Raw genomic sequence first — 27,640 nt, forward strand, 5'->3', positions numbered from 1 at the left:
GTCCATTTCATGTTTACGTTTTTCGGCGACGGCTAGATTCTTTTCCAAAAAACCTGCTACCTTCTCCGTTTTTTTTGACAAGTTGCTCTAAATGATTTGAGTTGCCGGAGTTGCCAAATCAGCTGGTTAGAATGAGTTTCAGAAAAAGCCTCTGTCCATCCTGAGCCTGACAGATCAGCAACATGGAGTCATGAAGCCCCGAGAGCAGGCAGCAAGTCTCTTCGAATGGATCACTGTCCACCGAGAACCAGTACATTTGTTCCATCCATAGAAGTACAGTGTACACTGTCTAGCTTTTTCCAGAGAATAGAAAGCAGTTACGTTTCTGGACAACGGTACACTAAGCTCCTGTTCAGTGTCACATTCGGCTGTTTGTCTTTGTGTGTGTGTGTGTGTGTGTGTTTGTGTTTTCTTTTTATGTGTGTATTTAATGCATGTATCAATCATTTTCTCAAAAGCAACTTTGAACAACAACGAACAGTCCATGAGGAAAATGGACGCAGGATAAAACATTAATGTCTTTCTATGGGATGACTGGTTCTAGTCTCACAATGGGTCGATGAGAACAAAATCAACACTTAAGAAATGTAAAAAAAAAAAAAAAGACATTAATCACTAGCATTTGCTCATCAAAGCTATCTTGCGAGTGGGTTTTAATCGGTGTTTGACAATGAAATTTAGTTGAGATTCTGATTTAGTTCTTCCATAGGATACTGAGCATGAGTTGGAGGGTAAGGGATAGTGTGTTCATGTGTGTGTGTGTGTGTGTGTGTGTATACAGGAGTGGAACCTGTCAACGTGGAGCGTCTCTCTGTTGTGTGGTACGTCAGTGCTTCAAGGCTGTTACAGTGTCAGGTCTAAGAGTTTGTGAACACACTCGGGCGCGCAGACACACACACGCGCGCGCAGACACACGTGTGCACACAACCTCCAACGGATTTATCCAAAGATGTGTATTTTTTATTTGCTTTTCAATAGTGAGTAAAGGGATCATTTTGTTTTATAAAACATACGTTTTGTCTTTTTGTACTTAAAGGTATTCTATTTTTTATATACAGTTTTATTGTGATATTGTAATAAACAACATTTAGAACACATTTGTTTCGGTAGGTTTTTGTGAACGTGAGTGCTCCTTTTTGTCTTTGAATATCCTTATGAGTTTTTGTTCAGGTCATAGGCAACAACTACCGAGGAGTGTCTACCCAAATCAGTTGAATAGCTTTTGCAATTTGGTTAGTAAATTAGATTGAAATACACTTTTGTTTGAACAACACAAACATGCTTTCTCTTTGGATGAATGGGTACACAACGGAGAAGAAACCATTTTTTTGTGTGTGAGAGAGAGAGAGACGCTGTTGTTTTTGTAACCCCCATGCTCTCAGGTTCCCTGGAATTTGAAGGCAGCCAGGGCGGGGACAAGGTATGGGTAAGGATACACAAGTTGACTCGCATTCATACAGACCTCTTCACCCGACATCAAGCTAGCGTACTCTACTGACACTCCAGCTGGCACTAACATCTCCCTTCTGAGAGTCCTCCAAGGTTACCGAGGTACCGTAGACCTTTGACCTCAACTGGCGTACTAGGGCTCCGTCTCCATGGCGACGGTCTTCTCGGCGGAACAGGTGGCATGTGTGTGTGAGGTCCTCTTGCAGAGTGGTCACATGGAGCGCTTGGCTGGCTTCCTCCGAACTCTTCCACCCTCCTCCTGTCTGGGGGACCTGGAGAGCGTCCTGAAGGCGCAAGCTGCTGTGGCCTTTCATCAGGGGCACTTCTCTGACCTCTACGCCCTCTTGGAGAGGTTTCCCTTCTCCCCCCGCAGCCACCCTCTGCTCCAGCACCTCTGGCTGAGGGCGCACTACCTGGAAGCTGAACGTCAGAGAGGGCGCCCCCTGGGGGCTGTGGGCAAGTATCGTGTACGTCGTAAATTCCCCCTGCCGAGAACCATCTGGGATGGAGAGGTGACCAGTTACTGCTTCAAGGTAGATTCAACGTGTAGGCTTAAATCTCCTAGGGCTGGTTGACCAGGCCGCTGGATTTCTTGTGTTGGTATATTGTTCCCTCATAGCTGGGTTGAATTCATTCAGAAGACTCTGTTGGAAAACCTGTCTTAAATGGAAGTAAAGGAAGCGGAAGAGTTTCTGTTGGAACAGTTGTGCATCTGTTTGAACTAAATTCAACACCTGTGCTTCCCAAAACCGTGTCATGGTGAAACTGCGTAGTGGTGTCAACATCTGAGATTTAGAGAGATCCTACAGGAGAAAGGCCTTTATGTCAGGAAGATTAGACAGTACATTATGTCAGGTCTCATATTCATATGCACTAATCACCAATTTCCACAGGTTGGTTGAAGGTGGTACATCCAGGGGGAATTTGCTTTAACCTGTCCAGTTCTCTCCCCTCACGTTAGTGGAAAATATTAGAAACGGAGGCATCTTACTGCCGATATGAAATGTAGATCATTGTTCAACTTGATTCAGAAGTGAAAGGTTGGTGTTCCTTTTCACAGGAGAAATCCCGGAGTGTCCTGAGGGAGTGGTATTACCATAAACCCTATCCCTCGCCTTGTGAGAAACGCGAGCTTGCGGCTACCACTGGGCTCACAGCCACCCAGGTGAGCAACTGGTTCAAGAACCGACGACAGAGAGACCGCGCAGCTCATGGAAATAACGGGTGAGTCTTCCCTGCCTCTCGAAAGTTTCACTAGAAAAAATCTTGGGGAATTGTTGTTTCAGGACTGTTACTGCTTTAGGACTGTGCTTCTCTAGTTTGAGCACCATTCCCTTTAGCTAACATTCCAGTACGTGCCCCTCCTTGAAACACGGGGAGAAGGAATTGGAATGCAAGTTTAAAAGATGTGCTCCTTTCTCTCACAAAGCTCTGATTTACAGTGATCTACCTCTGCCCTCTTCTGGCCCAAGTAGGGAACTGACAACTCACACAAACTCTTTCCCTCTCAAGTGAACTAGAAGGTTGTGGATCAGCTCTAAGCTCCAACAGGACCCGAGACGCTTACCCCTCCTCTGATGACCTTTCACCTCCAGAAAGTCCTCTCTTCTCCTGTGCCCGACCCCTCTCTCAGCCCCCTCCTTTGAGTCATGTGGGTGGGAGACCTTTCTAAATCTTTCCAGTACTGGAAATCAACTGTTGCATGTTTTAAGTAGCAAAGCTGTTTCATTTTTGGATTCTTGACATCCTGTATCAAAGACTAGCTTTTGAAGTGTTGAACCATTTCCCCCCCCCCAAGTTTAATAGAAAACAAACATGTTATCAGCACAAGCTAAATCACTGCCATGCTTTGAAGCATTTGAGAATAAACTGTGCATGTTTGAAAAACTGATCCTCCATTTCATGCTTACCAAAAACAACGTATGTTCGAGAGGAACCAAAGCCAATTGGTAGTGGATCACAGACAGCCTCTTACAGCAGAGTCCTTCCAATCTCTCTTTTACTATCCAGTGTGTAGTTGGCTTCACATTTTGTTGGCCTGTTAGATTCTGAACACCACTGCTGATTCAGATGGATTTCTCCAACTATTATTTCACCAGGAATACAACAGATGCTGTATGGATGTTCACCTTTTCAAAATTAGCACTAAACCATGATGACGGAGGACATAAAACAACAGGCCTCAACAACAGAGAGCCATGTTGCACGTTTCCAGCCACTTCCACTCGCATGAATATAAGCTGAAACCAATTCTAAAATCTGAAATTCACAGAAAAATTGAATCATGTGATGATCAATATAAGCCATGAAGACATTATTAGGAAAGCATTGTCTTAAATCAGTTCATTAGAATAAGTGTACTCTTCAGCCTCTTCATAACATCACACGTTACTGTGATACAAGCCAGGATCCAGCTGTGTAGTGCCAGTGCCATTCTGCTCCCAGACAGTGTTTATGAGCTCATTGGTTCCAGTCCGATGGGTTTGGTGATACCAGAAACAGCAGCCCTTGTTTTCACCAAGTCTGTGCAAAACTGCTCCCACTCCTGTCAGTGTGTTTCCTACACGGACTCGGAGCAGGTGTGGTTAAAAGCCTAGGTACTCAGCCAAGAACAAGGCCAGGACCTTGGTGAGGTTCTCGACTGTGGGCCGGTGAAGGTTCTCCTCGGTGTCATCCAGTGTGTGCCAGAACGAGGGGAAGGGTGTGGCGATGACATGGAGCACAGGAACACCTAAGTTAGCACGAAATAATAAATTAATCCAGCGTAAGAGAACATCCTGGCAAATGAGCCAGGGCGATCGCATGCTAGTGGGTGTCCGTCTGTACGAGGACACCCTCGCTCACCTTTATGGAGGAAGGGGATGTGGTCATCCTGCACGGGGCCCAGGTACATGTCCTTCCTGAAGTAGGTCTGCTCAGAGGGGTGAGAGGTCAGCAGCCCCTGCCTGTGCAGTCTCTTCTCTGAGAGATGAAGAACAGTTAGGGGGCTGTGAACATACGTGTCCCTGCTTATATTTGACTAAAAATGCAAGGCGAAAGCACAAGTCATTTTAACATTTGGTCACTGAAAACCGATAGAAAGCTTTTGGATAAATACGAGAAATATATATATATGTGCTTGGACACAGAGCTCTGTGAACAGCCAGCCTCTTTAGCTATGACCTTTTGTGTCTTGCCCTCCTTGTGCAAGGTGTCAATGGTCGTCTTTTGGACAGCTGTCATGTTAGCAGTCTTCCCCATGATTGTGTAGCCTACAGAACTAGACTGAGAGACCATTTAAAGGCCTTTGCAAGTGTTTTGGGTTAATTAGCTGATTAGAGTGTGGCACCAGGTGTCTTCAATATTGAACCTTTTCACAATATTCCAATTTTCTGAGATACTGAATTTGGGGTTTTCATTAGTTGTTAGTTATAATCATCAAAATTAAAAGAAATAAACACTTGAAATATCAATCTGTGTGGAATGAATGTATATACAAGTTTCACTTTTTGAATGGAATTACTGAAATAAATCAACTTTTTGATGATATTCTAATTTTATGACCAGCACCTGTGTAGAGAGAGATCAAAGTGACCGTTTTGCTGTCCCCTTTAAGAGCAGTATAGACAAACAAGGAAGTGCATAAAATGCCCCTGGTTTTGTTACCTGCAGCAATGAGGCGGTCAAACCAGCGGGCAGTGTTATCAAAGTGATTAACAATCAGAGGGTCTGGAGCACCAAGCAGGTCCAGCAAAACGAACAGGTCCTAAAATGGAGAGACCAGTGAAGACGGGGGTAAGTCAGGGGGAGCATCTCAGTTGGATACTCTGGCCCAATCCCAATGTCCCCCCTAAACACTCACAGACGTCACCTGGTAAGTGGTTGAGTGCAAGAGGCTGCAAGGGCTCTTAATGCCATAAATAGTAATGGGACAGAACTTTGCGACTTTATCATGTTACCTTGACGCCGCTAAAACATCTCTCACACCATTGTGGGTTTGGGACTTTTTATTTTACGTTTTTTTTTTTACTTCCCAACCAAGGCACTTATTTGACCGACTGCCTGATTTATGCAGGTCATGCAGGTTCTTGCCCTACAGAGTGGACGGGAGGGAACTGTCAATAATCAATGTAGTATTTTTGGTAAAAACCGCATCGTTAAGCAAAAAGAAAAAAGAAACAGTTGAATAAACTAGGTGTGTAATAAGCTGATTGCATTCCTCTGATTTCATGTGTTCTATGTGCCATCTCAAATCCTTGTTAAGGTAGGCCTAGTGTAGTAGTGTTGTTCACCGTTCTTCCTTCTCTTGTAAGGCGGATTTGCCCGGATTTCCCTCTCTCTTCCGGGTTTCCCCAGGTAACCCCCCGTGTTTCACGTCACAACGCTATGAACTGTGGGTAATTCCCTCAGGCCAAGTCTGCAGAAATCCGGACTTACGAAAAGGGTGAACAAAGGGCTCAAAATGTCTGCGAGAGAGCCCTGGCGCACGTGACGATTCGACAGAGGGACAGGCCTCACAGACCTGGCGAGAACGCGTGTCTAAATGTCTTGTGAGTGTGGACATTGGGATTGGGCCTCTGTGTCCTTTCACTTCTTTCTGAAAATCTACAGGATCAGAAAGCCGTAGGTCCCTCCGTGGGGTTTGCCAAGGTGAGGAGTCCAGAATAAACATTGTCCTAATGCCAAGTGCACAAACATTTTAAGTTTGACTATCCTGGCCCGGGGACGCAAAATAATTCCCATTCTAAACCTCTTTCCCGTACGTCAAACACTGAATCCTAAAATTTTAAGCGAACCCTTTCCGGCTGAATTTACTCAGAAAAGCAATGTGCTTTACCATCTCGGGGGAGGGGTTAAACTAGAACCCGCCCAGCTCACCACAGCCTGCAGCAGGTTGGTGTGTGTGGAGCCCAGTGGGTGAGGTGTGTGGGCCATGCGCTCTGCCAGGTGCCTGGATCCATAGAGAGAGTCTGTGTCCGTCCATTCCTCAAACGACTCCTCTCCATCAAAAAACACCAGCTGGAGGGTCACGGCCGACGCCTGGAAAGACAGAAAGGCAAGAGCTGGGATGAGTTAGAAACGCTCTGTTCGGTTGGTGTGACCTGGTAGCGAAATGAAGACCGGTGTAATCACATCTCAATTCCCCCGAAAAACAATTGCACTGTTGCGGTTTGCTCTCATCCCATAATGATTTAGTGTGGGACTGCGGTGATGTTGCAATGTGTTTGTACTTCCCCAGGTCAGTCTCCGGTGGGACACTGAAAAAACAGAGCAGTCTGCTGCTAAAAACAGGGATGCTCTCTGCAAGAGCACACTCAGCACTTTTTTTACTCTACACTGCAGAGGGAGTGAGAGAGAAGGGAAAGCGAGAGAGAGAAAGTGGAGGAAAACAGTGAGAAACCCAGCTATTCAGCATCTCACGTCTCCGCTTGCGGTCTCTCGCTCCAGTTCTCATTATTCCTTCCCATTGCAGTCGTTCCTCTGGGTATCACAGTAAACTGCATGCTGGCCTTGACTTGACAGTAACCATGCCCATTCTCTGCAATAAACAGCGTATTGTAAGGCTAAGGAGGATTAGAGACTACATGTAGGTTCTGACCACTAAGGTAGATGTAACAATGTTAGGCACTGTGTGCTACTTGTTTTGTCCATTTAATGCACGCTCTGTCACATTCATTCGCTATCAGCTTGGGACGGGTCTTGGCTCGAAGATATCCTGGAAATAAGTGAATGGACAAAATGGGACATGGCACCTGCTGATTGAGGGCTTTGAGCTGTGCGTCCAAGGCAGTAGCCAGCTCTAGGATCATGGCACAGGGGACCGCAGAGTCACTGGCCCCCAAGAACACCCTCTCTGGGGCGCGGGGGTCTGGAGGCAGGGCCTTGGAGTCATAGTGGCAAGTCAGCAGCAGCCTGCGAGGGGCCCCGGGGTCAAGGGTCGCAATGATGTTGGAGAAGGTGACCGGACCTCGTGGCGTTGGTGACAAGAAAGAGTCGAGCTCTACCGTCCAGCCAGCAGACAGTGATGACAAAGTGGAGGAGATGTGCTGAGTGAAAAAGAAGGTTGTGAACTAAAGGGACTGACGATTGCATAAGTAGTCACACCACTTTCTGGTTTTTGTTGCGTTACACTGCTTTTGGAATTACTTAATTTTTTTGTGACGGATTTACACAAAATATTGTCAAATTGAAAAACATTTAAAACAAATAACACAGATCAAGGGTGATTGATAGATGGGTTACAGTAACAGATGAGACATTAAGTCTTGAAATATTGTTGAGTTAATAACTAAGCTTCAGGACAGGAAGGAAAATGCTCAAGGGCTTCACATAAGGCTTCTGATAGTTAAAAAACAGAATAAAAAAACATTTATATACGAGAAAACTGAGGAAGAATCAACAATATTGTAGTGACTCAACAATAATAATTACCTATATGACAGAGTCAAATCCAAATATAAAGAATATAAAAATGACAAAACATTGTATTAGGAAGACACTAATGTAATACTGCATATCCAAAACCACAAAACACTGAATGACTGTCTCATCCTTTGTAGGCATGGTGGTGGTTGTCATGCCGTTTTCTGCTGAATTAGCAGTAGGTTTGAAATTGAACATACGCTGCAGCAGTACTTTTGCACCAAAGACAGCAAGCAGCTTGGACAGCTGGACTAGAAAAATAAATAAAATAGAACTATCCTGGCAATGCTTTAACAACCTTGTTAACTACACTCACCTGACGAACTGACTGGCTGCCCGGAGTTCCGGGGAGTCGCTCTATGAGTATGGGCCTCAAGTGAGTCTCCCACAGACGTGTTCCGTCCACCTGAGACGCCAGCCGCTGCACCTGGGACGGCGAAAACTTACTGGCCTTATGGGATAACTGGATCAAGAGAAAGATTGAACATCTTACTGAAGCTCACCGAATGGCACGATCTCAGTGTGACAGCTGTGCAGGGACAATCACTTCCACATAAAATAATACAGTAAAATAATTTACTCTGTTTAGTTCCTTACCCTGTCTTTTGCCAAATCTACGACGGGGATCCTATTGTTGTTGATGCTTGTCTCGTTTGACAAATACAAGCCCAACACCATAGCAAGAACCAGAACACCGATGAGACAGAAGACCAGTACACGGGCACGGGGAATCCGAACCGAGTCGCAGCCTGGGAGGGTACCTTTATTTGCCTGCAAAGGCTTGTATCGCCGACTAGTTCTCGACATAACAAAGCTGTCTAAAAACTCGTCAGTTCAAGAAAAAAGAAAAAAAGAAAAACCGGTAGAAACGAGTTCTCTCAATAGCTTAAAACTGACGGCAGCTGCTTGTTTCCCACTTCACCAGATCTACGTGTCATAGCGCGGACTGAAATAGTAGTTTCACTGCACCAATTACAGCCTTGCGTGAGCGTCTCGTTTTGAATTTGAAGTTTTCGCAGCATTGCACTGGACGAATCTGCACATTTATTAACAGGCTACGCAACAGCATAATGCACTTGTAATACTATTCTATGCAAACCTGACTAAGCTTCCATGGGCACTTCTATATACACTATGATCCATGATTTTACCATAACATCAACCTATGAGTCAAACCCATATTTCAAATAGGTCCTTTAAAATGTACATCCCATATCTCCGATGTCTCATTACTTCCTGTAGTTAGCCTTTACCTTGCTTCGTTGAACGTCAACATCAAAAACCTCTCTGTAGGATTACTATCCTTATCTACGATTTTTCTCATATACCTTTGGAGAATAGCTTCAACATTTTCCTGGCATGACTGATAACTTCATCGCCCTTCATACCTTACACTACCTTACACAAAATACTGAATCCACTAGTAATAATGACTATTTCGATACCTGGTTTCCGGGTTTCGTAGTCAGTGACCAGCCAATGAACCGTCTTAAAGATACAGTACAATTCAGGTTGATTTCACCCTTTGGTCGCAGCCTATCCATTATCGTTACACTGGGTATATTTCAATGTATAATTTGAGGATAAAGTCGAATTATACATTGCATGCTTCCGATTCAAGAAAGTCTGTAATAGACGCAGAATTATAGGAAGGACAACGACTCCATTATTATGAAAGATTTTTAATATATTTTCTTATAAAATAATGAAAACAATTTACACTTTTTAAATTTACACTCATTAATACAACATCCCAAGAAAAACAAATAACGTTCAACCGGTAAGTTTTCGTCTATGCATGAAGCACCCCTGCCTTACTCAGAAAGTACCAACACAAAAGATATACAGACCATTAAAAAGAAAATCAGAATCATACAAATCAGCTTTGTACAAAGATTTCAAACCAAACATTTAAAAAAAACACAGTACCCTCTTAATTTCACTACTTTGTCTTTTCCAGGTTGCAAAGGTGGCCAATGTGTTCCAAAAATAAATTATCAAAATATTAATCAAAAATAAAAATAAATCAATTGCTCAATTTTAACCTTTCGGTTTTACCATTTGTGCATGTGCCACATTGATGCACGAGCCATTTTTGAATTTTTTTTTATATCAACAGTTAAGCTTAAAATCAAATATATAAAAACAAAATTCTTAAAAACACTCCATTAACCCTCAAAATTCAAATTAACAAAGGATTAAGACATTGCCAATATGATCATCACAGCTCACCTGAGGAATCCGCCAGCTCACGCGCTTCAACACAAGCGTGAAGCGTTAGTTTGTGTTGCTCTCGGAATTCCCAAGACGAGATGATACAACTGACTGGAGGAGAAAGGGGCAGCTTACAGTACACGCAGACTGACTACAACATAGTCTTTGGAAGTGACGGGCAAACACCAGATGAAAGTCGAGGAAGAGAGAAACGATCGAGGTCTGTGCGTTGCCCTCATATGAACGCGTGCAATGTCTGTCAAAAAACCAGGGATGTTTTTGAGAGAGCCCAGGCAGTATCGTGTGCAGGCGCACGGGTGCATGTGAACGTCCACCGATCTAGCCGTAAAGGGTTTGCATCATGCAGGTACATGCCCACATACTAAACAATAAATACAAATAAATAGTACAGGTGCTTGACGGGGTGTGTGAAGGTCCTGAGAGTAGTGATGAAGGGAGGCTGGGTTTCCAGTTGAATGGCACGGGGCTCCTGAACGGGGGTCTATAATGACTGAGTTAGGGGTCATACATACGGGAAGGATCAAAGAAATATTCCCGTCAGTGGAGACTTGTCATTTAAGTGAATAGCTCTGGCCAAACCCTGTGGAACCCCCTCCCCCGAGGTTTTGCCAGCTCTATGTGCCCCTCCACATACCCCACATTCACGACAAATAAAGGACACAAAAACATACATCTGTAAGAAAAATAGTTTCTGTAGCGAATAAGGTCAAGCTAGTTCGAAGAAATAGTGTATTTGTGTAGTAGTTTAGTGTATTCCTGTGAAAGAGGAAAAAGGCCACACACGCGCACACACAGACGTTTAACAGACCCACCACCAGTTAGGTTTGACATTATTTAACTAGGTCTCACAGTTGTGTACACATTGTTGAGTTTGATTCTGCAGACTGTTAGCAAAATGTGTAAATATTAACCCTTCATTAATAGCATACAGACACTCAGCTATGGTACCATGACACAGTCGCTCATAGAACACAGCTTCTACAGTGTTAAGGAGATTATTCTAGGTATGCATGGCATTTGTTTATGTAGCAGTCATAAGTTTCACTTGAATGGGTGTGTACAAACTGTTGACTGGTACTGTACAATGAATACTAAAATAAAAATGTCAGTAGGTACCCAAAACAAAAACCACTGAACATAATTGTACATAGTAAAAAAAAAAGAAGGAAAAAAGGATAATTTTACTTTTAACATTGATCCAGTACTGTTGAGCTGAGATGACACTGACTGAAACATGTATTGAGATACTGTCACCGAGTTTATGACTCTTTGTTTAGTGTCAAACAGAATGACATTGCTTGTCTCACATCACTAGTGTAAGTTGTTATAGTACAGCTTGCTCACAACTGAAATATCTAGAGCTAGCCTCCATCACACACTTAAACAAAGGGTAAAAATCAATCATCACAATAGCTCTCTACTTTGTGCGATAATGCATTGTCACTGAGTATTTACTGTACCCTAAACCTTCATGAGTTTCAACTTCACCTCTTTCCCTCGGTTATATCAGCACAATAAACAAGGTGTTCAAACAGTCAGGTGAGTTACACAGGCAGAACTACAGTACCACATCTTACAACCCAGGTCTTCCTTGGAACTTTATTAGAGTCTTATGATTCAGAACACATGTTTTTTTTTTTTGGCTGATTCGCTTCAGAAACAGTATTAGGCCTCTCCGGGTGATCTAGTGTTCTACAGTTTATGAGCTCTCTCCTCTTTACTGGCTTCACCATAAGACTTCAGTTACAAAAATAAAACCCACAATCAGGGACAGAGAGGATTTCACTATAGTAGCACAGGCTGGGGGTCAAGTCAGGTGTGCATTGTTTAGAGTAAGAAAACAAATAGCTTGGTCCACTTGCAAGGCTCTCCTGTTTAGGCAATTTGGTTTCAGATGAGCCAACGGATGTATTGGCTCTCTGCAGTCCCTCCGTCCCTCCGTCCCAGAGCGAGGCAGGGTTTCTGGGGGAGTTAGTGCATCACTGAAAAGGTGAACGGGCGTAGTGGCAGGTGTTCCCTCCCCAGAGTAGGTTAGAGTGGTGCAGGGGTTGTGCTCCTCTTCTCCTCTGGGTGGTGGGGTGGGGTGGGGGGGGTGCATGGAGGAGTTGGAATGCTTCAGAAGCAGCAGGCTGTGAGAATGTAAATGGGACTGTTCCCCTCTTTTCCCCCGTAGGGCAGTATGCTTGAACACTACTCGTGTTCTTGTATATAGCACATCCTAACTTATTTGCTTTGTATTTTCTGCTGCTTGTGTCCATAGTGCTTAACAGTGCTTTAACCCAGTCAATCACAGAACGACACTCACGTCTTTCTTCTGACCTCCTCTCACCTCCATATGCCTGACATTGCATTCCTTCTTCAGACGGTCTCATGCTGCCTCTTAGAGGTCCCTTCCTGTGTGTTTGGTCTGAGCTCACTTCCTCTCTGGGGGTTCGGTGAAGAGCATGCTGAACTTGCGCAGCTGTTCGCTGGCCGACTGACTCTCCTCCTGCAGACGCTGGTTGTTCTCCCGCAGATGAGCCATCTCAGCCAAAAGGTGCACCTTGTCCTCCTTCTCCTGAACGAGTTAATAAAATGTTTAACATGCATTTCCAGCAGACATACTAGCAGATCTTACCAGATCTAAAGCAGCTTACAATCGAGACATCGAGCTGACCAGGACCACAGCCTATTATCAGTATAATTATTATATTAATAACAGAGATGTTCAAGATTTCACAAACATCTAGAACACAGTCAAAAAAGTTACAGTGCGAATGCTTGGCGTGCCAGTGGTGTGTATGAGTATTAGGTCAGATATCTCTGTGGTGTGGAAGGTACCTTCTCCAGGTCATTGTTCAGCTGTTTCAGCATCACCTCCAGGCTGTACAGTCGCCCCGAAAGGTCGTTGGGGACCTCATCCCTGAAAACACACAGACATTAAGCCCTGCTGCCGTACAGTCCACAGCCAGGCCACCTCCAGCTCTCTATGTGGGTTAGCTGACAGGCAGGTGTGTTCCTCAGAACAGAAGGATGCAGTGTTGTGACTGGCTAGACCAGATGCCGACCAGATAATGAGTGGTCCCGCCCAGTGCTCGACTTGGGCCGGAACGGCCCGGAAACAGCATTCCGGTACTTCTAATTTCAGGCAAACAGCGTTCTGGTTCCTTTTGTAGGCAAGCCTTATTAACACATCCATTTTGATGAACATTGTCTAATTTGCGATTTGTCAGTTACTGCACTTATGTTATCCCAAGTCAAGCGCTGGTCCCGCCTTATGGAACAGAGGCTGACAGGCCAGACTGGTTCAGGGATCCATGGTGACTGTCTGATCCATGTGTAATTATCACAGCCGACCACATGGCGGCGCTGCTGTTACAGTTCTTTCCACACGAAGCAAGTGAGGTAGACCGTGGTTATATGAGGACAAGTGAAGGCCTGTTTGTGTCACAAAAATTAACATAGCCCCACCATGACAATCTGACAACCTGCGTGCCTTAATAATTCCAGGTTACGGTAAGATATGCAAGTGCCAGATGTAGGGTTGAGACAAAACACTCCTAATCTGCTGAAATTAGCTTCCTTGTGTCCTGTCGGTGACTTTTTGTGAGGTGTGTGTGTGTGCTGTGTGTGTCAGAGACGAACCCGCTGAAGGTGGGGGTGGTACGTGGAGTCTGGGGTGTTTGGAACTGAACCGGGCTGATGATGGGCCGTATGTCTGGAACACCAAGCTTAGGGTCACTGAGCGTGAAGAGAGACACCGCCCTTTGCACTGTAAAACACAAACACACAACCTGGGCTTATTAAATCTACAAATGCAGCCTTTTTTCCCCCCACTCAACCAGCTTTTACAATGCAAGGTCCCCAGGGACATTTCACACAATCAAGCTAATCCAGGCAGGGGCCAGCTGGCTTTGGGCTGTAACTGAGGCCCAGGATCACGTTTCTGTATGGGCCTAGTGTGTTCAGACTTGCTGGAGCTGCTGTGAGGAGCTTTGTGGTGGTGGGGGATAGTGGAAGGGAAGCTGGGGGTGGGGGCAGGAATAAGGTGCGACCTGACCTCCAACTTTCCCAGGGATATAAGGTGACAGCTTAGGCTCGGCTACACGAACCAGTAGACCAGTAGTGTGTACACACGTGTACACACACACACACCATACACCCACCCTCGTAGGCCTTGGCAGCGCTGACCAGGCTGGCCCACTCCAGTCCACAGGCGGTGTCAGGCAGGGGCATGAGACCCGGGTCCAGCCTCCTGAGAGGGGGCACCTTATCCCTGACCTCTGTCAGAGACAGCTCCGATGCAGACAAAGGGACTGGCCAGAGGAGAGAGGAGGGGCAGAGGTCAAATCCACAGGTCTTAGAAGATCCGCATTCTGGACAATGAACGGCTTCTTTAAACCGCTATTTCTTGACAGTGGACTAATGAAAGAAGCACCCAAGGACAGTTTTCCAGAGGAGTGCTCCTTTAAGTGTCATATACTATTGCTTGTGCGGTGTGACTATGACCGAGAGCGGTCTCTCCTAGCGTGGCCCTAATTAACAACGCTGACCATATGGGGACACGGCGGCGAGGTCGAGCTGCGGCGCCACTCACCCTTCTTGCTGTTCATGTGGTTGGAGGAGTGACCGTGTCGCCTGATGGGCAGGGTGCAGGTGAACAGGAGGTCGCTTGGGGCTCCCTGCTCGAACAAGGGCGCAGAGTTGGCGTAGCTGGCGTCCCGGCGCCCGCTGCACAGAGACTCGTCTGAGAAGGTGCGCTGAAGAGTACGCCGAGGAGACTGAAGAAGAAGGGGGCGGTTTCAGACATGAGGGCGTTTGTGGTCCTGTTTTACGGTCTTGGTGAGGACCGAAACTGTAGTGAGGACATATAGCCGGTCCTCACTTTGAATACATGTTTGATCAAACAGGCTTAGCGTTGTGTTTAGGAATTAAGGGTTCAGTCTGAAAGTTAGGGTTAAGTTTAGGCATAAAGGTTCTATTATGGAGCTCAGTGTGTGTGTTCCTCACTGTGTCTCTCTGCGGTGACTCCCCAGGGTTGTCCATTATGATGAGTTTCTTCAAGTCGTCCTCAACGGTGCTTTTGTGGGATCTCCGTGGAGACCGCAAGTCCCTCAGTGACGCTCGGAGACGGGGCTGTCCGAACACGTTCTTTGAATTCACATCCACCTGCCTGAACACAGACACCACGCCAGGGACAGGTCATGAGGCAACAGACATCCCAGGGACAGGTCATGAGGCAACAGACATCCCAGGGACAGGTCATGAAGTGTGGCTGTATACTTTTTCAGCTAGCTAACTGCAGTTGCGTAGCACACAGACACACACACACACAGACACACACAGACACACACAGACACACACAGACACACAGACACACAGACACAGACACAGACACAGACACACAGACACACAGACACAGACACAGACACACAGACACACACACAGACACACAGACACACACACACACACAGACACACACAGACACACAGGCTTACTTTTTGCTTCTAATGCTGTCAGAGCTGTAGGTTCCAGGTGTGTTTAATGGGGAGGGTGTACTGCCCTCCGGCTGCCAGGCGCCCGTCCTGCTGTATAAGGTCTTGGGGGCGGAGGTGGAGAGAGAGCTGGAGCAGAGCAGGGCCGAGTTGGGCGTGACCGTGGACGATCGGACCGGCCGGGAATTCTCCGCTGCAGGGGTTTTATAACCCTGGGGGGTGTAGCAGGCCCTGTGACCACACACACACACACACACACACACACACACACACACACACACACACACACACACACACACACACACACACACACACAGCATTAATACACAGAGAAATATCAATACAGATAGACGCAAACCAAGGTCATTGGAAATGGTGCATTATTTCAGAGAGAAATGTGCTTGAATTGATATGGATAATCAGTGAGGGAGACCGAGCAGCTGGTGGTGGCATTTAAAATTCAAATCCCCTTTGTCTCCCGACCTAATTCTGTTTCAGTCTACCTTAATGGACCAGCCAACCAACCAGCCAGCCAGACAACCAGCAAACCTGCCAGCCAACTAGCCAGACCAGCCAACCAACCAGCCAGCCAGCCAACCCAACCGCTGCATCCTATAGTAGACCAGCATAATCAGTGGAAATCCTCTGACCGGCAACTATGCTAGAGTCTGGATGTCCTACATACATCCCCTAATCCATCCCTTCCTCCTTCTCAAACGCCATCCCTCCCCTCCCTCCCTCTTTAGCATCCATCCAACCTACAGAGTACCCATCCTAGCAGTCACATCCACCTGTCCCAGGCGCTAAGCTGTTGCTGCACAACTGACATACCTGCAAGTTGACAGCTGTGTGGTTCAGCCGGTGTGTGGCAGAGTGGTACAGAGTGCTGTGCTGTTGCCAGGGTTATAGCCCGGTGGACTGCCGCGATGAAGCTACTGCCTAAAACACCCAATCCTTTAATCCCTCTGTAAGAGGAGCCGGCCTCTCCACGTAAATACGGATGCGTGTGTACACGGGTGCTACTGTCTCCTCCCCCTGTCCTCCCATCACCACCGGGACCTAACCGCAAGGCCATGTCACCTGTGTGTTCCAGGGTGTCTCTGGTACCTGTGTCTGAATGAGTCCGGCTTCTCCGCGCTGGATCCGGGAGGAGGGAAGGTGCGCGTACGGTACCCTTTGGTCTGACTGGCCGAGGGATGTAACACAGGCGACGACTCCAGTCTCCGCCCCTCGACTCCGTTCCCCTTCGCGCCGGCGGCGTCCTGCACCCCGCTGTTATAGGCCGCAGAGCCGTGCGCGGGTCTCTGCAGTTGGGTGGACTGGTTTCCGTGGCGACCGCTGGGCTTGGAGTTGTACAGCGTCGGGGCGTCAATGCCGCTGTCACTGGACCCGCCTTTACTGTGCGGGTCGGGATCGGGGTCGGCCGGGTCGCCTAGGCAACCCCCGGATCCGCCAGGGCCCCCTCTCTCCGCGGCCCCCCCGTCAAACCAGCGCTCATCACTGTGGCTGCTGGACGCATTACTGGACAGTGTGTTGCTGCTGGAGTGGCTGGAGTACTGGGTCTCACCCTGAGGGGGGAGGGAGAGGGGGGAGGGAGAGGGGGGAGGGAGAGGGGGAGATATAAGAGAGATTTGAGTGAGAGACCGATACGAGTGAAAGGTAAGGAGCAAGGAGTAGCAAAGGTTCTAAGCCAGAACTGACCTTTGAGTGCCTGTTGGGGGAGTCTTTTCCTGGGACGTCCTGGCGGATGGGTCTCCTCTGTCCTCCGCCTCCAGGCCTCTGGGATGATGGCACCGGGACATGCCACAGGGGCTCTGGGCAGACAACACACGCTGTTACGCGATCGGCAGAGACAGCTGTGATATGTATGACGTCGTTATGTTTCAGGTGTCCACCGTGGTGTGTGTGCGCGTCTGTGTGTGTCTGTACCTGTTTTGCTGCGCTCAATAGTGCTGTCCTGGCTAGTGAAGCCTGAGGAGGATTCCCCACTGGAAGAGACATCCAGACTGAGCTGAGGCTCATACGCCAGCAGGGGGCGCTGTGCAGTGCCGAACCTAGAGGCGGAGCAGGGAGGTTACAACTGGAAAAAACTAACAACCGCTTGCACTCACGTGCACTTCAGATTTACTACAGATTTAAAAAAACAGTTTCGGTAACCTCGCTGCCTCGTGGCGTTAATTTAAAACATGTTCCTCTGGTTGGGCAGGATGGAACTAAAAACACACGCAATAACAAACAATGGAGTCCAGATCCCAAGTGTGTTGTTCATGCATGTCTCACTGACTCAAGAATAACCGTCAGCTTCTGAAAGCTCAACAAATCAGTTAGAGCTACACAGGAAGCAATCACTCCAAGTTACCTCAGAATGCCTGTCAGACACCAAATACACAGCACACCAGGGAACAGCAACCACTGAAACTCTTCCAATACAAGCAAACGGAGACCAATGACACTTGTGATGCATCACAGCACAGACAAATCCCGCTTCAGGAGTCCTGTGTCAGGCTGATTGCCAGTGGGAGAACTATAAGTAATCAATTAATAGGTGGAATACAAAATATATTTCAGCCCAGGGGTCTTCTCATGGTTCCTGGTTCAGCTCCAAAAAACTGACCCCTGCAGGACCGTATCCCAGTGATGGACACAAAGGCACCCACCCACAAAGTTAGAAAGGAAACCACAGATGAACTCTCCTATCAACCCACACATACATTCCTGCTGACTTACCTGTCAGGTGAGGGTTTGTAGCGTACGAAGGGCCCGCTGAGTCCCTGGGCCCCAAGGGCCGCCAAGCCCCCCATGCTAGAGGGTGAGGAAAAGCTGGCTGAGGGGTTTCTGTAGGGCAGCCCACCCCCTGCTGGGGAAAGGCTGTAGTGGTTCTCAGGAAAACTCACCGGCCTACAGGGAGCACAGACAAAGATGGTGGATTAATTCGATCCCACCTGAGGGATGAGGTTAGGGTTGGACTGACAGCCGTTGAGCATGAGCATCATGTAGTACAACTCCTGCAAATTGGTCAACTTTAGCAAATTGTTGGTAGTGTGAAAACTGAATAAAAATCACTGTGGCAACTGCACCTACCTAACCCACACACACTTTACTTCCCTGACATGGATGTACTTTCCATATTTCACCCTTATGACACGTTCAAACATCAAAACAGGCCAATTCCCACAAACGTCAAGGGGTTAACCATGAACGACAACACGCCCGCCGTTTGCTGCCAGTGTGTGTGGGGCAATCTTCTCTCCACCGCAAGCTGTCCTCCGTAATGGCTGGCATCTTAGAGAGGGAACGGCTGGCTCTGGTCTACTTATTGAACCCAATGCTGCCCGCCCCGCCCAAAGAAAAAAAAAAACAGCCAATGAGATGTCTCCCACTGGGGCACCCCCTCCGCAGGCCAGTAGGAATACATAGACTGGGGGTGGGGGGGGTCCACCTCTGTCAGCGTCTCACCTCTTGGAGAGGTGCTGGGGTTCCCTGTATGGGATGGGCGCCATGGTTTTGTGCGAGCGGGGAAGGGGTGGTTGGAGGCCTACGGGGGTCCAGCGCTGGGGAGTGGGTGCGCCTTGGGGGCCCGGGGGTGCTGGGGGGCTGTCCCAGCGCCAAGCAGGGGGGCGAGGGGAGGGCCGGTACCCTGCACCCACAGGCTCTGGCTCGGTCTTCTGCTCCAGGTTCTTCATCTCATACTCCTCGGTACAGCCCCTATACAGACGGGCACATGGAATGGAGGAGAAATGACGCAACATTACACCGATTCATTTCACAAGCCGCAGCAAGACTACAGAGTATGGCCTCCTTTGGAGCTTTGGTTTTTTGTGTTTTTACAGGTCTCATCACAACACTGTCAATTCTTATTGATTGCTAATGTACATTGGTACGCTCCTTAAAGATGAAAATGGGGAACAGATTATTGCACCCTAAGGACTCCATCCCCAAATGTGGCCACGTCACACCCTTTACCATGCTTGACCAAAAGCTAGAGAAGTTGGCAGAAATGTATGTGACTTACTGACTCAATGAAGAGGGCGGAGCTTACATTGCAACTCTGAAGTCAATGAACTAATTTTTAATGTATAATGTTTAGGGTAGGTTAGGGGGACAAGCACTAGCACATGTCAAATGTCCTCTTACTTCATTTAGCACTATGAAAAGCAAGTTCCATCCTCTCTGAGAGACAATCAATTAAATTAATTTCTCCCTTCAGGACATATTTGGGTAATTAAAATTTCCATGTGGACTCGGGGCTATGACAACCCACACAATCTCAGACTCCACCAGTAGTTTTGAGTAAAACATGGGTGAAGCATTGTAGAGATCCGGCATTTACAGAATCAGAGTTCTCTCTCTAACACCCACACAGACTCTCTTGCCCATTCTCTACTAGGTATCTGTGTCTCATCCAAAACAACAGTGACAGATAAAGTGAGAGGGATAGATGGAAAGAAAGGAAAAAGCAGCGTTATGTTGGGGACGACACGTTTACAGTTAACCGTATTTGAAACTATTATCTGAATTAGTGGATATGCTCCAACCAACCAGCATTGCCCATTCCTCAAGACAGGAATAACCTCCATTTTCAGAAGAGTTTTACACCAAATAATTTACCATTTCCACTTTTTTTTATGAGGGTACGGATGGATGTAGTGCTGCTTGCTTGTGACTGTCCGCCTGATATTGGCTGAACACATTAGCCATGCTACTGCGCGTGTTCTCGGACTGCAGCGCATAACAAACACGTAGCTAGCACCAACACCAAGCGTGCCGCACAAGCCCTGAAAAGTGAAGCCAAAACGTCTCGATCGCCCCCTGGTGAGTGGTCCCAGTATAGGTCATAAACCCCGCCCTCCCCATGTTATTCAATGGGACGCGAGACCAACTAAACAATTAAATTACCCTTCAAATATATTTTTTCCGAAGCTGGTTTCTGTCATTTACTGTAGTTTGTATCACGCTAATGTAAATTCAAGAGTTTGTTTTTAAAATAAGTTTGTTTTTAGTTAGTTATTTAATGCTCTAAAAACGGTGGTGTGACGTCGTGATTCACAGCTGTGATTGACAGCTATCTGAGCCGAGGAGCCACTGAATCTTCGGAGGACTGAGGAGATTGGAACTTTACATTTAATCTCTAAATTTCTATAATTTCACACGGACATAATGGGTTGTTCTGCAGTACATTGTGCTAACCGATCTGGCATTTCCAATCGATCTTTGAATTTTTTTCGGTAAGTTAAATTTATAAGCTATTTAATTAGTAAATATATGTAATGGGCTAGCTAACGTTAGCTAAAAGACAACAAGCCTCGTTAATAGCCATGTTAATAGCTAGCAGGTGATCGTTAGCTAGAAGTTACCAATTATTTTTGTATTAGGCCTATTCTAAATTAAGGTTAAACATGATGTAAGTTAGGCTATAACATATCGTCTAGGTTTAACAAGCAAAGGTTGTACTGTACTTGGACTTGCGATTGATTACGGTATGCGCATTCTGCGAGGGAGAGTGAGGGCGGGGCACAGGGGTGGGGCCGTTGATTTCGCGGCTTTAGGGCTTTACTTCCTTCTCGCTACTGCGCATAACTACTGCGCAGAACTGGTCCCAAGATCGCTATCTGCGCAGACGCAAGTCCAAGATGTCAGCGTCGTATCAGGACACTGGTGGCTTCATTTTTCACCAATGGAAAAGAGCGAAAGGGCGTCGTCCATTATATATACAGTCTATGACCAACACCAACAGCGAACTCAGCATGGCAGGCTTATCCTCTTAGCATTATCACTGAAGCATTGAGGAGAAACACCGCATCTTTTATCGTCACTATTTAATGGGAGCGTCTATTATGTGGGGTTACGAAGACGCATCTCTCACACACCGCTACATCAAGGATGTCTCTCTAGCATTAGACAACGTACTGAACATAAACGCCACTTGAAGAAGAGGTGAAGAAGAGAACAGTAGGATGTGGAGATGAAGAGGAGGGGACCAGAGGGGGAAGGGAAGAAATAATGAAAACGACAGAAGGGAAGGAAGGATAAGAGGACAGGAAAAAGGAAGAAATTAGATAATTTTTCTTTCTTCATCGTGGCATTTCCAAATTGGAGCACCATTTTTTCCCGCCTATTTATTTATTTTTTCCGGATTCGATCAATTAACTTTCTGGGTACTTGTTAGATGCTCAAACGTGAAAGAGAGCGTGTGAATATCCTGTATCAATGGTGAGTAATATGTAGTTGCTGAGAATTACAAAAAAAAGTCTAACAATTTAATTGCTACATTGACAGTTAATATAACATTATTATTATTTATATTTTAGATAGTATTTAAGCCAAAAAGAACTGAAGCACAAATTGTGGCACTGATCTAACGGCTCAGGCAGAAAATGGTCAAGAAGTGGACAGCAGATAGTCCCGTGTGAGGGATCCATCCCCTACTACTGGACCTGGATTAAGCTCTATCACACTGCCTGGCCACACTAAGCCCCAGAATGCCTCAGAAAACAAACACCAGCACTAGCTGCAAGCTGGGGTTAACGCAACAGACACACACACACACACACACACACACACTGAAAAGCACACACACTGAATGGGTCATAACATTACATAAACAGCCTGTTTAAAACATAATTGGAGGCAGTATGAAAGCAACAACGCTCATATGATGCTCCTTCTAATACACACCAGTGAGTATATGGAACCAACCAGCCACTGACAGACACCTCCCCTACATACACCTGAACTGTCAAGTCGGAGAAACACCCTCCCACAAATGTAAACCTGAAATAGGCATAGATACGGCACAGTACCAACCTTAGGGAGACAATGCCAGTACACCCTTCTGGAGACTTCTCCATTGCAATGACCTGCATGACAGCTGGAGTTCTCTATCTCTCTCTGTAACACACACTCTCTTCCTCTCTCTACTAAATATATTCCCGTCTGGTACACAGCACACAGACAGAGAGGAAGAAAGTGAAAGAGAGAGATGGAGAGAGAGGAAAAAGTAAAGGCGGTTCTCCCTCAATCTCCGTCTCCCACCCACTTGGCTTCTAACACCTAGGAAGTGTTTATCTTCTAACACCTAGGAAGTGTTCAGACACGTCCTCCCATCCAAGCCCCATTATTTCAGCTATGCCACTGCACAAACACTACCTCTCTCTTTCCCGCTCTCTCCCCCTCTTTCACTCGCTCTTTCACAGGCATGCACTTTTAATTAATCGCCTCCTTTTATTTATTTATTTTCCCCTATTTGCAGATTCCAGTCCTTAATCTCATGCAATCTGTTTGTCTGGCAGACTACGGAGAAAAAAAAAAAGTTTGATAGTGGGAAAAAAAAAAGAAAAGAAAAAAAGAAGAGGAACAGAAAAAATGAAATACAAGATGAGGCTAATTATCATATGCCCCACTAGCACAGCTGAGTGTGTGTGTGTGCGTCTGAGTGGTGTGTATCAAAGGGCTTCAACTTGTGCAATTAAATTGACTTACAATTTAAAGGACTAACCACTGTGTGTTCGTACATCCTGCTGGCACAGTGACTGTGTTTAGGAACCCTGAGTCAATGAGGACAGTGGAGCGACAGGGGAGTCAGGTCACTCTGTGTGACAGGCCAGGACAGTGGAGGACCAGGGGAGTCAGGTCACACTGTGTGACAGGCCAGGACAGTGGAGCGACAGGGGAGTCAGGTCACTCTGTGTGACAGGCCAGGACAGTGGAGCGACAGGGGAGTCAGGTCACTCTGTGTGACAGGCCAGGACAGTGGAGCGACAGGGGAGTCAGGTCACTCTGTGTGACAGGCCAGGACAGTGGAGCGACAGGGGAGTCAGGTCACTCTGTGTGACAGGCCGGGACACAGAGGAGCGGACAGGGGAGTCAGGTCACACACTATAGTCACCACTATAGCGCTCAACCACAGTGTTTAATAGAGCCTCATTATACCCGCTGTACTGAAGGCCCAGACACAGATGAAAGGTTGAAAAGAGCCTAGCCAAACGAGAGATGTGGGCAGGGCAGATGGCAAGAGAGAGGCAGGGAACGAGAGAGGCAGGGAACGAGAGAGAGCAAAAGACTTAGTCAGGGAGTGACATGGACTTTAGAGAACAGCAAGACAAACGTACAAAATCAGGAAAAGGGTCCATGCAAAAAATATCATATTCAATTCCATGGATTATTTCTCTGTCTCTCTCACCACCTCCAGCAGGGAGTCACATGCTCAGACCATGCGCCACTTGCCTCTCTCTCTTTCCTACACGCCCACTCCAAACCTTCTCAGTACAGAGGCATCTGACCAGAGTCTCTCAGCTCATCAGTGTTGCGGTGCATTCGGTGTCTTAACGAATAGTATGGTACTTTGCCATCCACGACACAAACATTTCGCACCCAGACAGCCCAAGACACTCTCAGAACACACTGAGTGAAAAAAACACGCACGCACGCACGGTACGCACGCACGGTACGCACGCACGGTACGCACGCACGGTACGCACGTACGGTACGCACGTACGGTACGCACACCCACCTGCGAGGCCCCCCTTCCTCATAAGGTGGTATGATCACCACTTTAACGGTGACCGATGTCCTCAGCAGGTCAATCATCTGCTCGTGTGTCAGCGTTACCGCGGCAACCTTGCAGATCTCCACCAGTCGGCTGCCCTGCCTCAGCCCTGCCTGCCAGGCGAAGCCGTACTCCTCCACCTGAAACAGGTCAAACGGTTGAACGGCGTGTAGTGACTCTGACCCAAGTCTCAATGGACTGGTGTATTGATCTGGCATAGAAGGTACATCATTTTCAAAGGACAACCGGTTTTATCCGGTCGGGGAAAATCACCTCAGCCACGGTGCCGTCCAGCCTGACGTGGAAGCCCAGCTGGCCCAGACCATTCCTTCTCAGGGTCATATCCACCGTCTCACAGCCCACCGTCAGCGCCTGGAAACAGGGCTGGGGGATTAGGAGCTTTCAGGAGATAAAAAGGCTTCAAAAATACTAGTTTTAAATCATCCATCATTTAATACATAGTTATACCGTCATAGACAAAGAATAGCCACACATTCTATTTTCACGGATTTAGGTTGTGGATTAGCTTTGAACCATCTGAGTCACTCGGCTTTGCCTGGGTGTCTGTCTGGTTCTACTTGAACAAACTGGCAGATAAAAACGCATCCCTCTCCTCTCTGTGCCACATCTACCACCTCACAGCTGGCCTACCTAACCCAGCCGTGACCTCTGCATTCTCACCTTTAACCTCTGCACCATCTCCCTGACATCCTGAGCATAGCCCTCTGGGACTCTGACCGCTATGTGGTCTCCCCTCCCGTAGAAGATCTTCAGCGACAGCCTCTCTGGCGTCCAGCCGATTACATCGGCACAGAAGCAGTTGAACACCACTTCCTTGGTGTGGCAGTCCGCCAGGAGGATGTACTCCGCCGAGACGCCCAGGGCGCACGAGATCTCCGTCCCGCCGCCACTGAAGTCCTGGGCCATCACCCTCCACGCCACCGCGCCGGCGGCCCCCAGCTCCGCCCCCTCTCTTGCACGTGCCCGCTCTCTCTTCTTAGACGCCAGCGATATGAGGTTGTTGAGTTTCCCGGCGGAGTCGAGCGGTGTGCTGCTCACACAGTTCTCCGCCAAGTCTCGGAGGTACTCCTGACGCGTCCGCGTGGCCATGGTGTGGAACTTCTCAGACTTGTGCGCAGCGTTCTCCGCGTTGATGACCTTGGCTAAGAGGAAGTTGCGAAAGGCTTCGGGGTCACGAAAGGTTACCCCGCTGGGGATCGGAGGGCCGAAGGGAGGCACGTCCTTCATACGAGTCACAGCAACACTGAAAGATAAAAACATTCTACTCAAAATAATATGTGGTGTGTGTGTGGGGTGTGTATATGTGTGGGGTGTGTATATGTGTGGGGTGTGTATGTGCGGTGCGTCTGTGGGGTGCATGTGTGTGGGGTGGGGTGTATATATGCGCTGTGTGTGTGGGGTATACATGTGTGGTGTAAATGTGTGGTATGTGTGGGGTGTGTATATGTGTGGGGTGTGTATATGTGTGGGGTGTGTATATGTGTGGGGTGTGTATATGTGTGGGGTGCATGTGCTTTGGGTGTATATGTGCGGTGTGTGTGGGGTGTATATATGCGGTACGTGTGTGGGGTGTGTGTGTGTGTGGGGTATACATGTGTGGTATGTGTGATCTGTGTGTGTGTGTATGTGTGGGGTGTAAATGTGTGGTATGTGTGATCTGTGTGTGTGACTATGTGTGGGGTGTGTATATGTGTGGGGTGTATGTGTGGTGTAAATGTGTGATCTGTGTGTGTATGTATGGTATGTCTGATCTGTGTGTGGTGTATGTGTGGTGTAAATGTGTGGTATGTGTGATCTGTGTGTGGTGTATGTGTGGTGTATGTGACCTACCTATAGCAGGTGTTGTCAGAGCAGGGGTTGTGCACGCGGACGATGATGAAGACGTGCTGGAAGTGGGAGCGGATGTTCTGGGGGGTGAAGGGCAGCGCTCCCGGCTCCTGGAAGATTATAGTGACGATGTCGTTCCCTATGTGCCTCTTCCTCAGGAGCTGAGGGGGGAAGGAAAAAAGGGTGAGAGAGGGAGACGAGGGAGAGAAAACAAGCATGAGCGAGTAAAGGAAAGGAGACAGTTGGCAGGGGGAGGGAGACAGAAATAGAGAGAGAAGGGAACACAGAACAAGCAGAAAACGAGAGAAACAGAATTAGCAAACAAGGTCAGTTGACTCAGTAACAGTAAAACCATCATATTCTTAGGAACAACTCCGAGAGTTTAGACACAAGGGGACAGATAAAAAGATCGGTCCCGGTCAGTGTGAAGCAGACCTAGGGAACGAAACACCCGGCTGGGGAGAAGAAAAAAAAAACTGTCTTTATGCAAATCTCAATGTCCTCACAGTGACTGCAGTATGATGGACTACGTGCGTTTGCATGTGTGAATACCAGTCACATGGTGACAGAAACCTCGCTGTGCCTCCACCGCCGGACTCGCCGGGCTCGCCAACACTCTGTAGCCGTGTGAAAGTGTCAATTACACAACACAGTATAAGAGCTCCGCGTCAGAGAGGACAGTGCCTGCTGAGCTTGGACTGCTGCCATAGGCTCCTGCGGTCCGCATACACAGATGTCCTGCTGTCATCCTCGCCTACATCATCAGTCACCTCCATCCCCCTTCCTACCAACTGTGACTTACTCTACATCCACTATCTGCCTTTCTAACAGCCCCGTCTCCCCTTCTCTCTGATCAACGCTGACACCTAGGGGTCGCCGGGCAGAACTGACACTGCGTCTGTGAGCCTCTGGGTGGAGTCAGTGCAATGTGCCGCGTATTCTGATCGTGTTCAATCCTGACGTTCCGTTGGCACCCCCACAATGTTCTAGGGCAGATCAAAGTCAAGCATAGGTGTGTGCGTTCCCATCCTACAACTTCTATTGGTTAATCATCGAATGCATCACTTACTTCCGAAATAGCTGTGGTACATGCTAGGTTTGTGCGTTGGTTTTCCAAGAGGGAGCAATACGAGAAAGTATGTATCATCTTTGAACTCACTACTGTAAGTCTCTCGCCATAAGAGCTTCTGCTTAATTACGGAAATATAAATGTAGTGAACTAGGCTGGCCAACTGAGAAAACATTCTCATTCACATGGATGAATAGAACTTGGAGTGTGTAGTTTGAACCGTTTCCTCTTAATCATCGATTCTCAGTCATGACCCCCTTCATGCACTGACAAACTGTCTAGGGTTGTATTTGGTGTATTTGTTTCCGGAAATCCTGGATAAAATATTCCTGAAATTACAAGGGGATAAGCCGAAAATCTGGGAATGTTTAACCATGATTTATAGAAAACCAGGGAATGTTAGGAAAGTTACTGTTATTTCTCGATCCTACTGTTGGCCAACCAGACGGCCCATTATATGAAGACACGTTAGCACATTATTAATAAAAGCACACTCAGGAGGCTTGGATGACCTCATACATTCACCCATGTTAAGTTCTCATGCAAACACTACAGCAAATGTGGCTAATGCACACATGCACAGAAAATACCTAGTTTAACAGCCAACACACAGTTCAC

At 47.3% G+C, this 27,640-nt stretch overlaps 3 protein-coding genes across 9 annotated transcripts in view; 1 reads left to right on the plus strand and 2 right to left on the minus strand.

Annotated features, from left to right (window-relative positions):
* The first annotated feature begins 1,598 nt into the window (after positions 1–1,598).
* Positions 1,599–3,121, plus strand: six9 (SIX homeobox 9). 2 transcript variants are annotated; one of them, XM_010872488.4, is made up of 3 exons: positions 1,599–1,982; positions 2,510–2,673; positions 2,962–3,121. In XM_010872488.4, exons 1-3 carry the CDS (start codon positions 1,599–1,601, stop codon positions 3,119–3,121), a joined length of 708 nt encoding a protein of 235 aa, XP_010870790.1. The 2 variants fall into 2 exon arrangements, with proteins under 2 accessions (XP_010870790.1, XP_010870808.2); XM_010872506.4 differs by having other exon boundaries at positions 2,970–3,039.
* qpctla (glutaminyl-peptide cyclotransferase-like a) lies at positions 2,254–9,299 on the minus strand. Its single transcript, XM_010872519.4, has 7 exons — positions 8,449–9,299; positions 8,168–8,314; positions 7,182–7,475; positions 6,307–6,468; positions 5,095–5,194; positions 4,294–4,410; positions 2,254–4,180 (listed from the first exon to the last, which is right to left on the minus strand). The coding sequence occupies exons 1-7, from the start codon at positions 8,656–8,658 to the stop codon at positions 4,035–4,037; spliced, it is 1,176 nt and encodes a 391-aa protein (XP_010870821.2). The 5' UTR covers positions 8,659–9,299; the 3' UTR covers positions 2,254–4,034.
* A 228-nt stretch (positions 9,300–9,527) lies between these two features.
* sipa1l3 (signal-induced proliferation-associated 1 like 3) overlaps positions 9,528–27,640 on the minus strand; it is a 63,826-nt gene continuing 45,713 nt past the window's right edge. For 4 of the 6 annotated variants that reach the window (XM_034292588.1, XM_034292583.1, XM_034292584.1 and 1 more), the window contains 16 exons: positions 25,957–26,114; positions 24,787–25,369; positions 24,379–24,477; positions 24,070–24,245; positions 19,017–19,265; positions 18,288–18,458; positions 17,490–17,614; positions 17,262–17,374; positions 16,668–17,128; positions 15,564–15,791; positions 15,076–15,238; positions 14,663–14,846; positions 14,232–14,381; positions 13,711–13,837; positions 12,907–12,988; positions 9,529–12,643 (listed from right to left, as the gene is read on the minus strand). In XM_034292588.1, the coding sequence (XP_034148479.1) occupies positions 12,500–12,643; positions 12,907–12,988; positions 13,711–13,837; positions 14,232–14,381; positions 14,663–14,846; positions 15,076–15,238; positions 15,564–15,791; positions 16,668–17,128; positions 17,262–17,374; positions 17,490–17,614; positions 18,288–18,458; positions 19,017–19,265; positions 24,070–24,245; positions 24,379–24,477; positions 24,787–25,369; positions 25,957–26,114 (3,213 nt within the window). In that variant the 3' untranslated portion in view covers positions 9,529–12,499. Of the gene's footprint in view, positions 12,644–12,906; positions 12,989–13,710; positions 13,838–14,220; positions 14,382–14,662; positions 14,847–15,075; positions 15,239–15,563; positions 15,792–16,667; positions 17,129–17,261; positions 17,375–17,489; positions 17,615–18,287; positions 18,459–19,016; positions 19,266–24,069; positions 24,246–24,378; positions 24,478–24,786; positions 25,370–25,956; positions 26,115–27,640 lie in introns of all 6 variants that reach the window. The other 2 variants (XM_034292593.1, XM_034292592.1) reach the window with 2 other exon arrangements.

The sequence above is a fragment of the Esox lucius genome, chromosome 1 (genome assembly GCF_011004845.1).
Source record: "Esox lucius isolate fEsoLuc1 chromosome 1, fEsoLuc1.pri, whole genome shotgun sequence".
In the NCBI taxonomy this organism is placed as follows: Eukaryota; Metazoa; Chordata; class Actinopteri; order Esociformes; family Esocidae; genus Esox; species Esox lucius.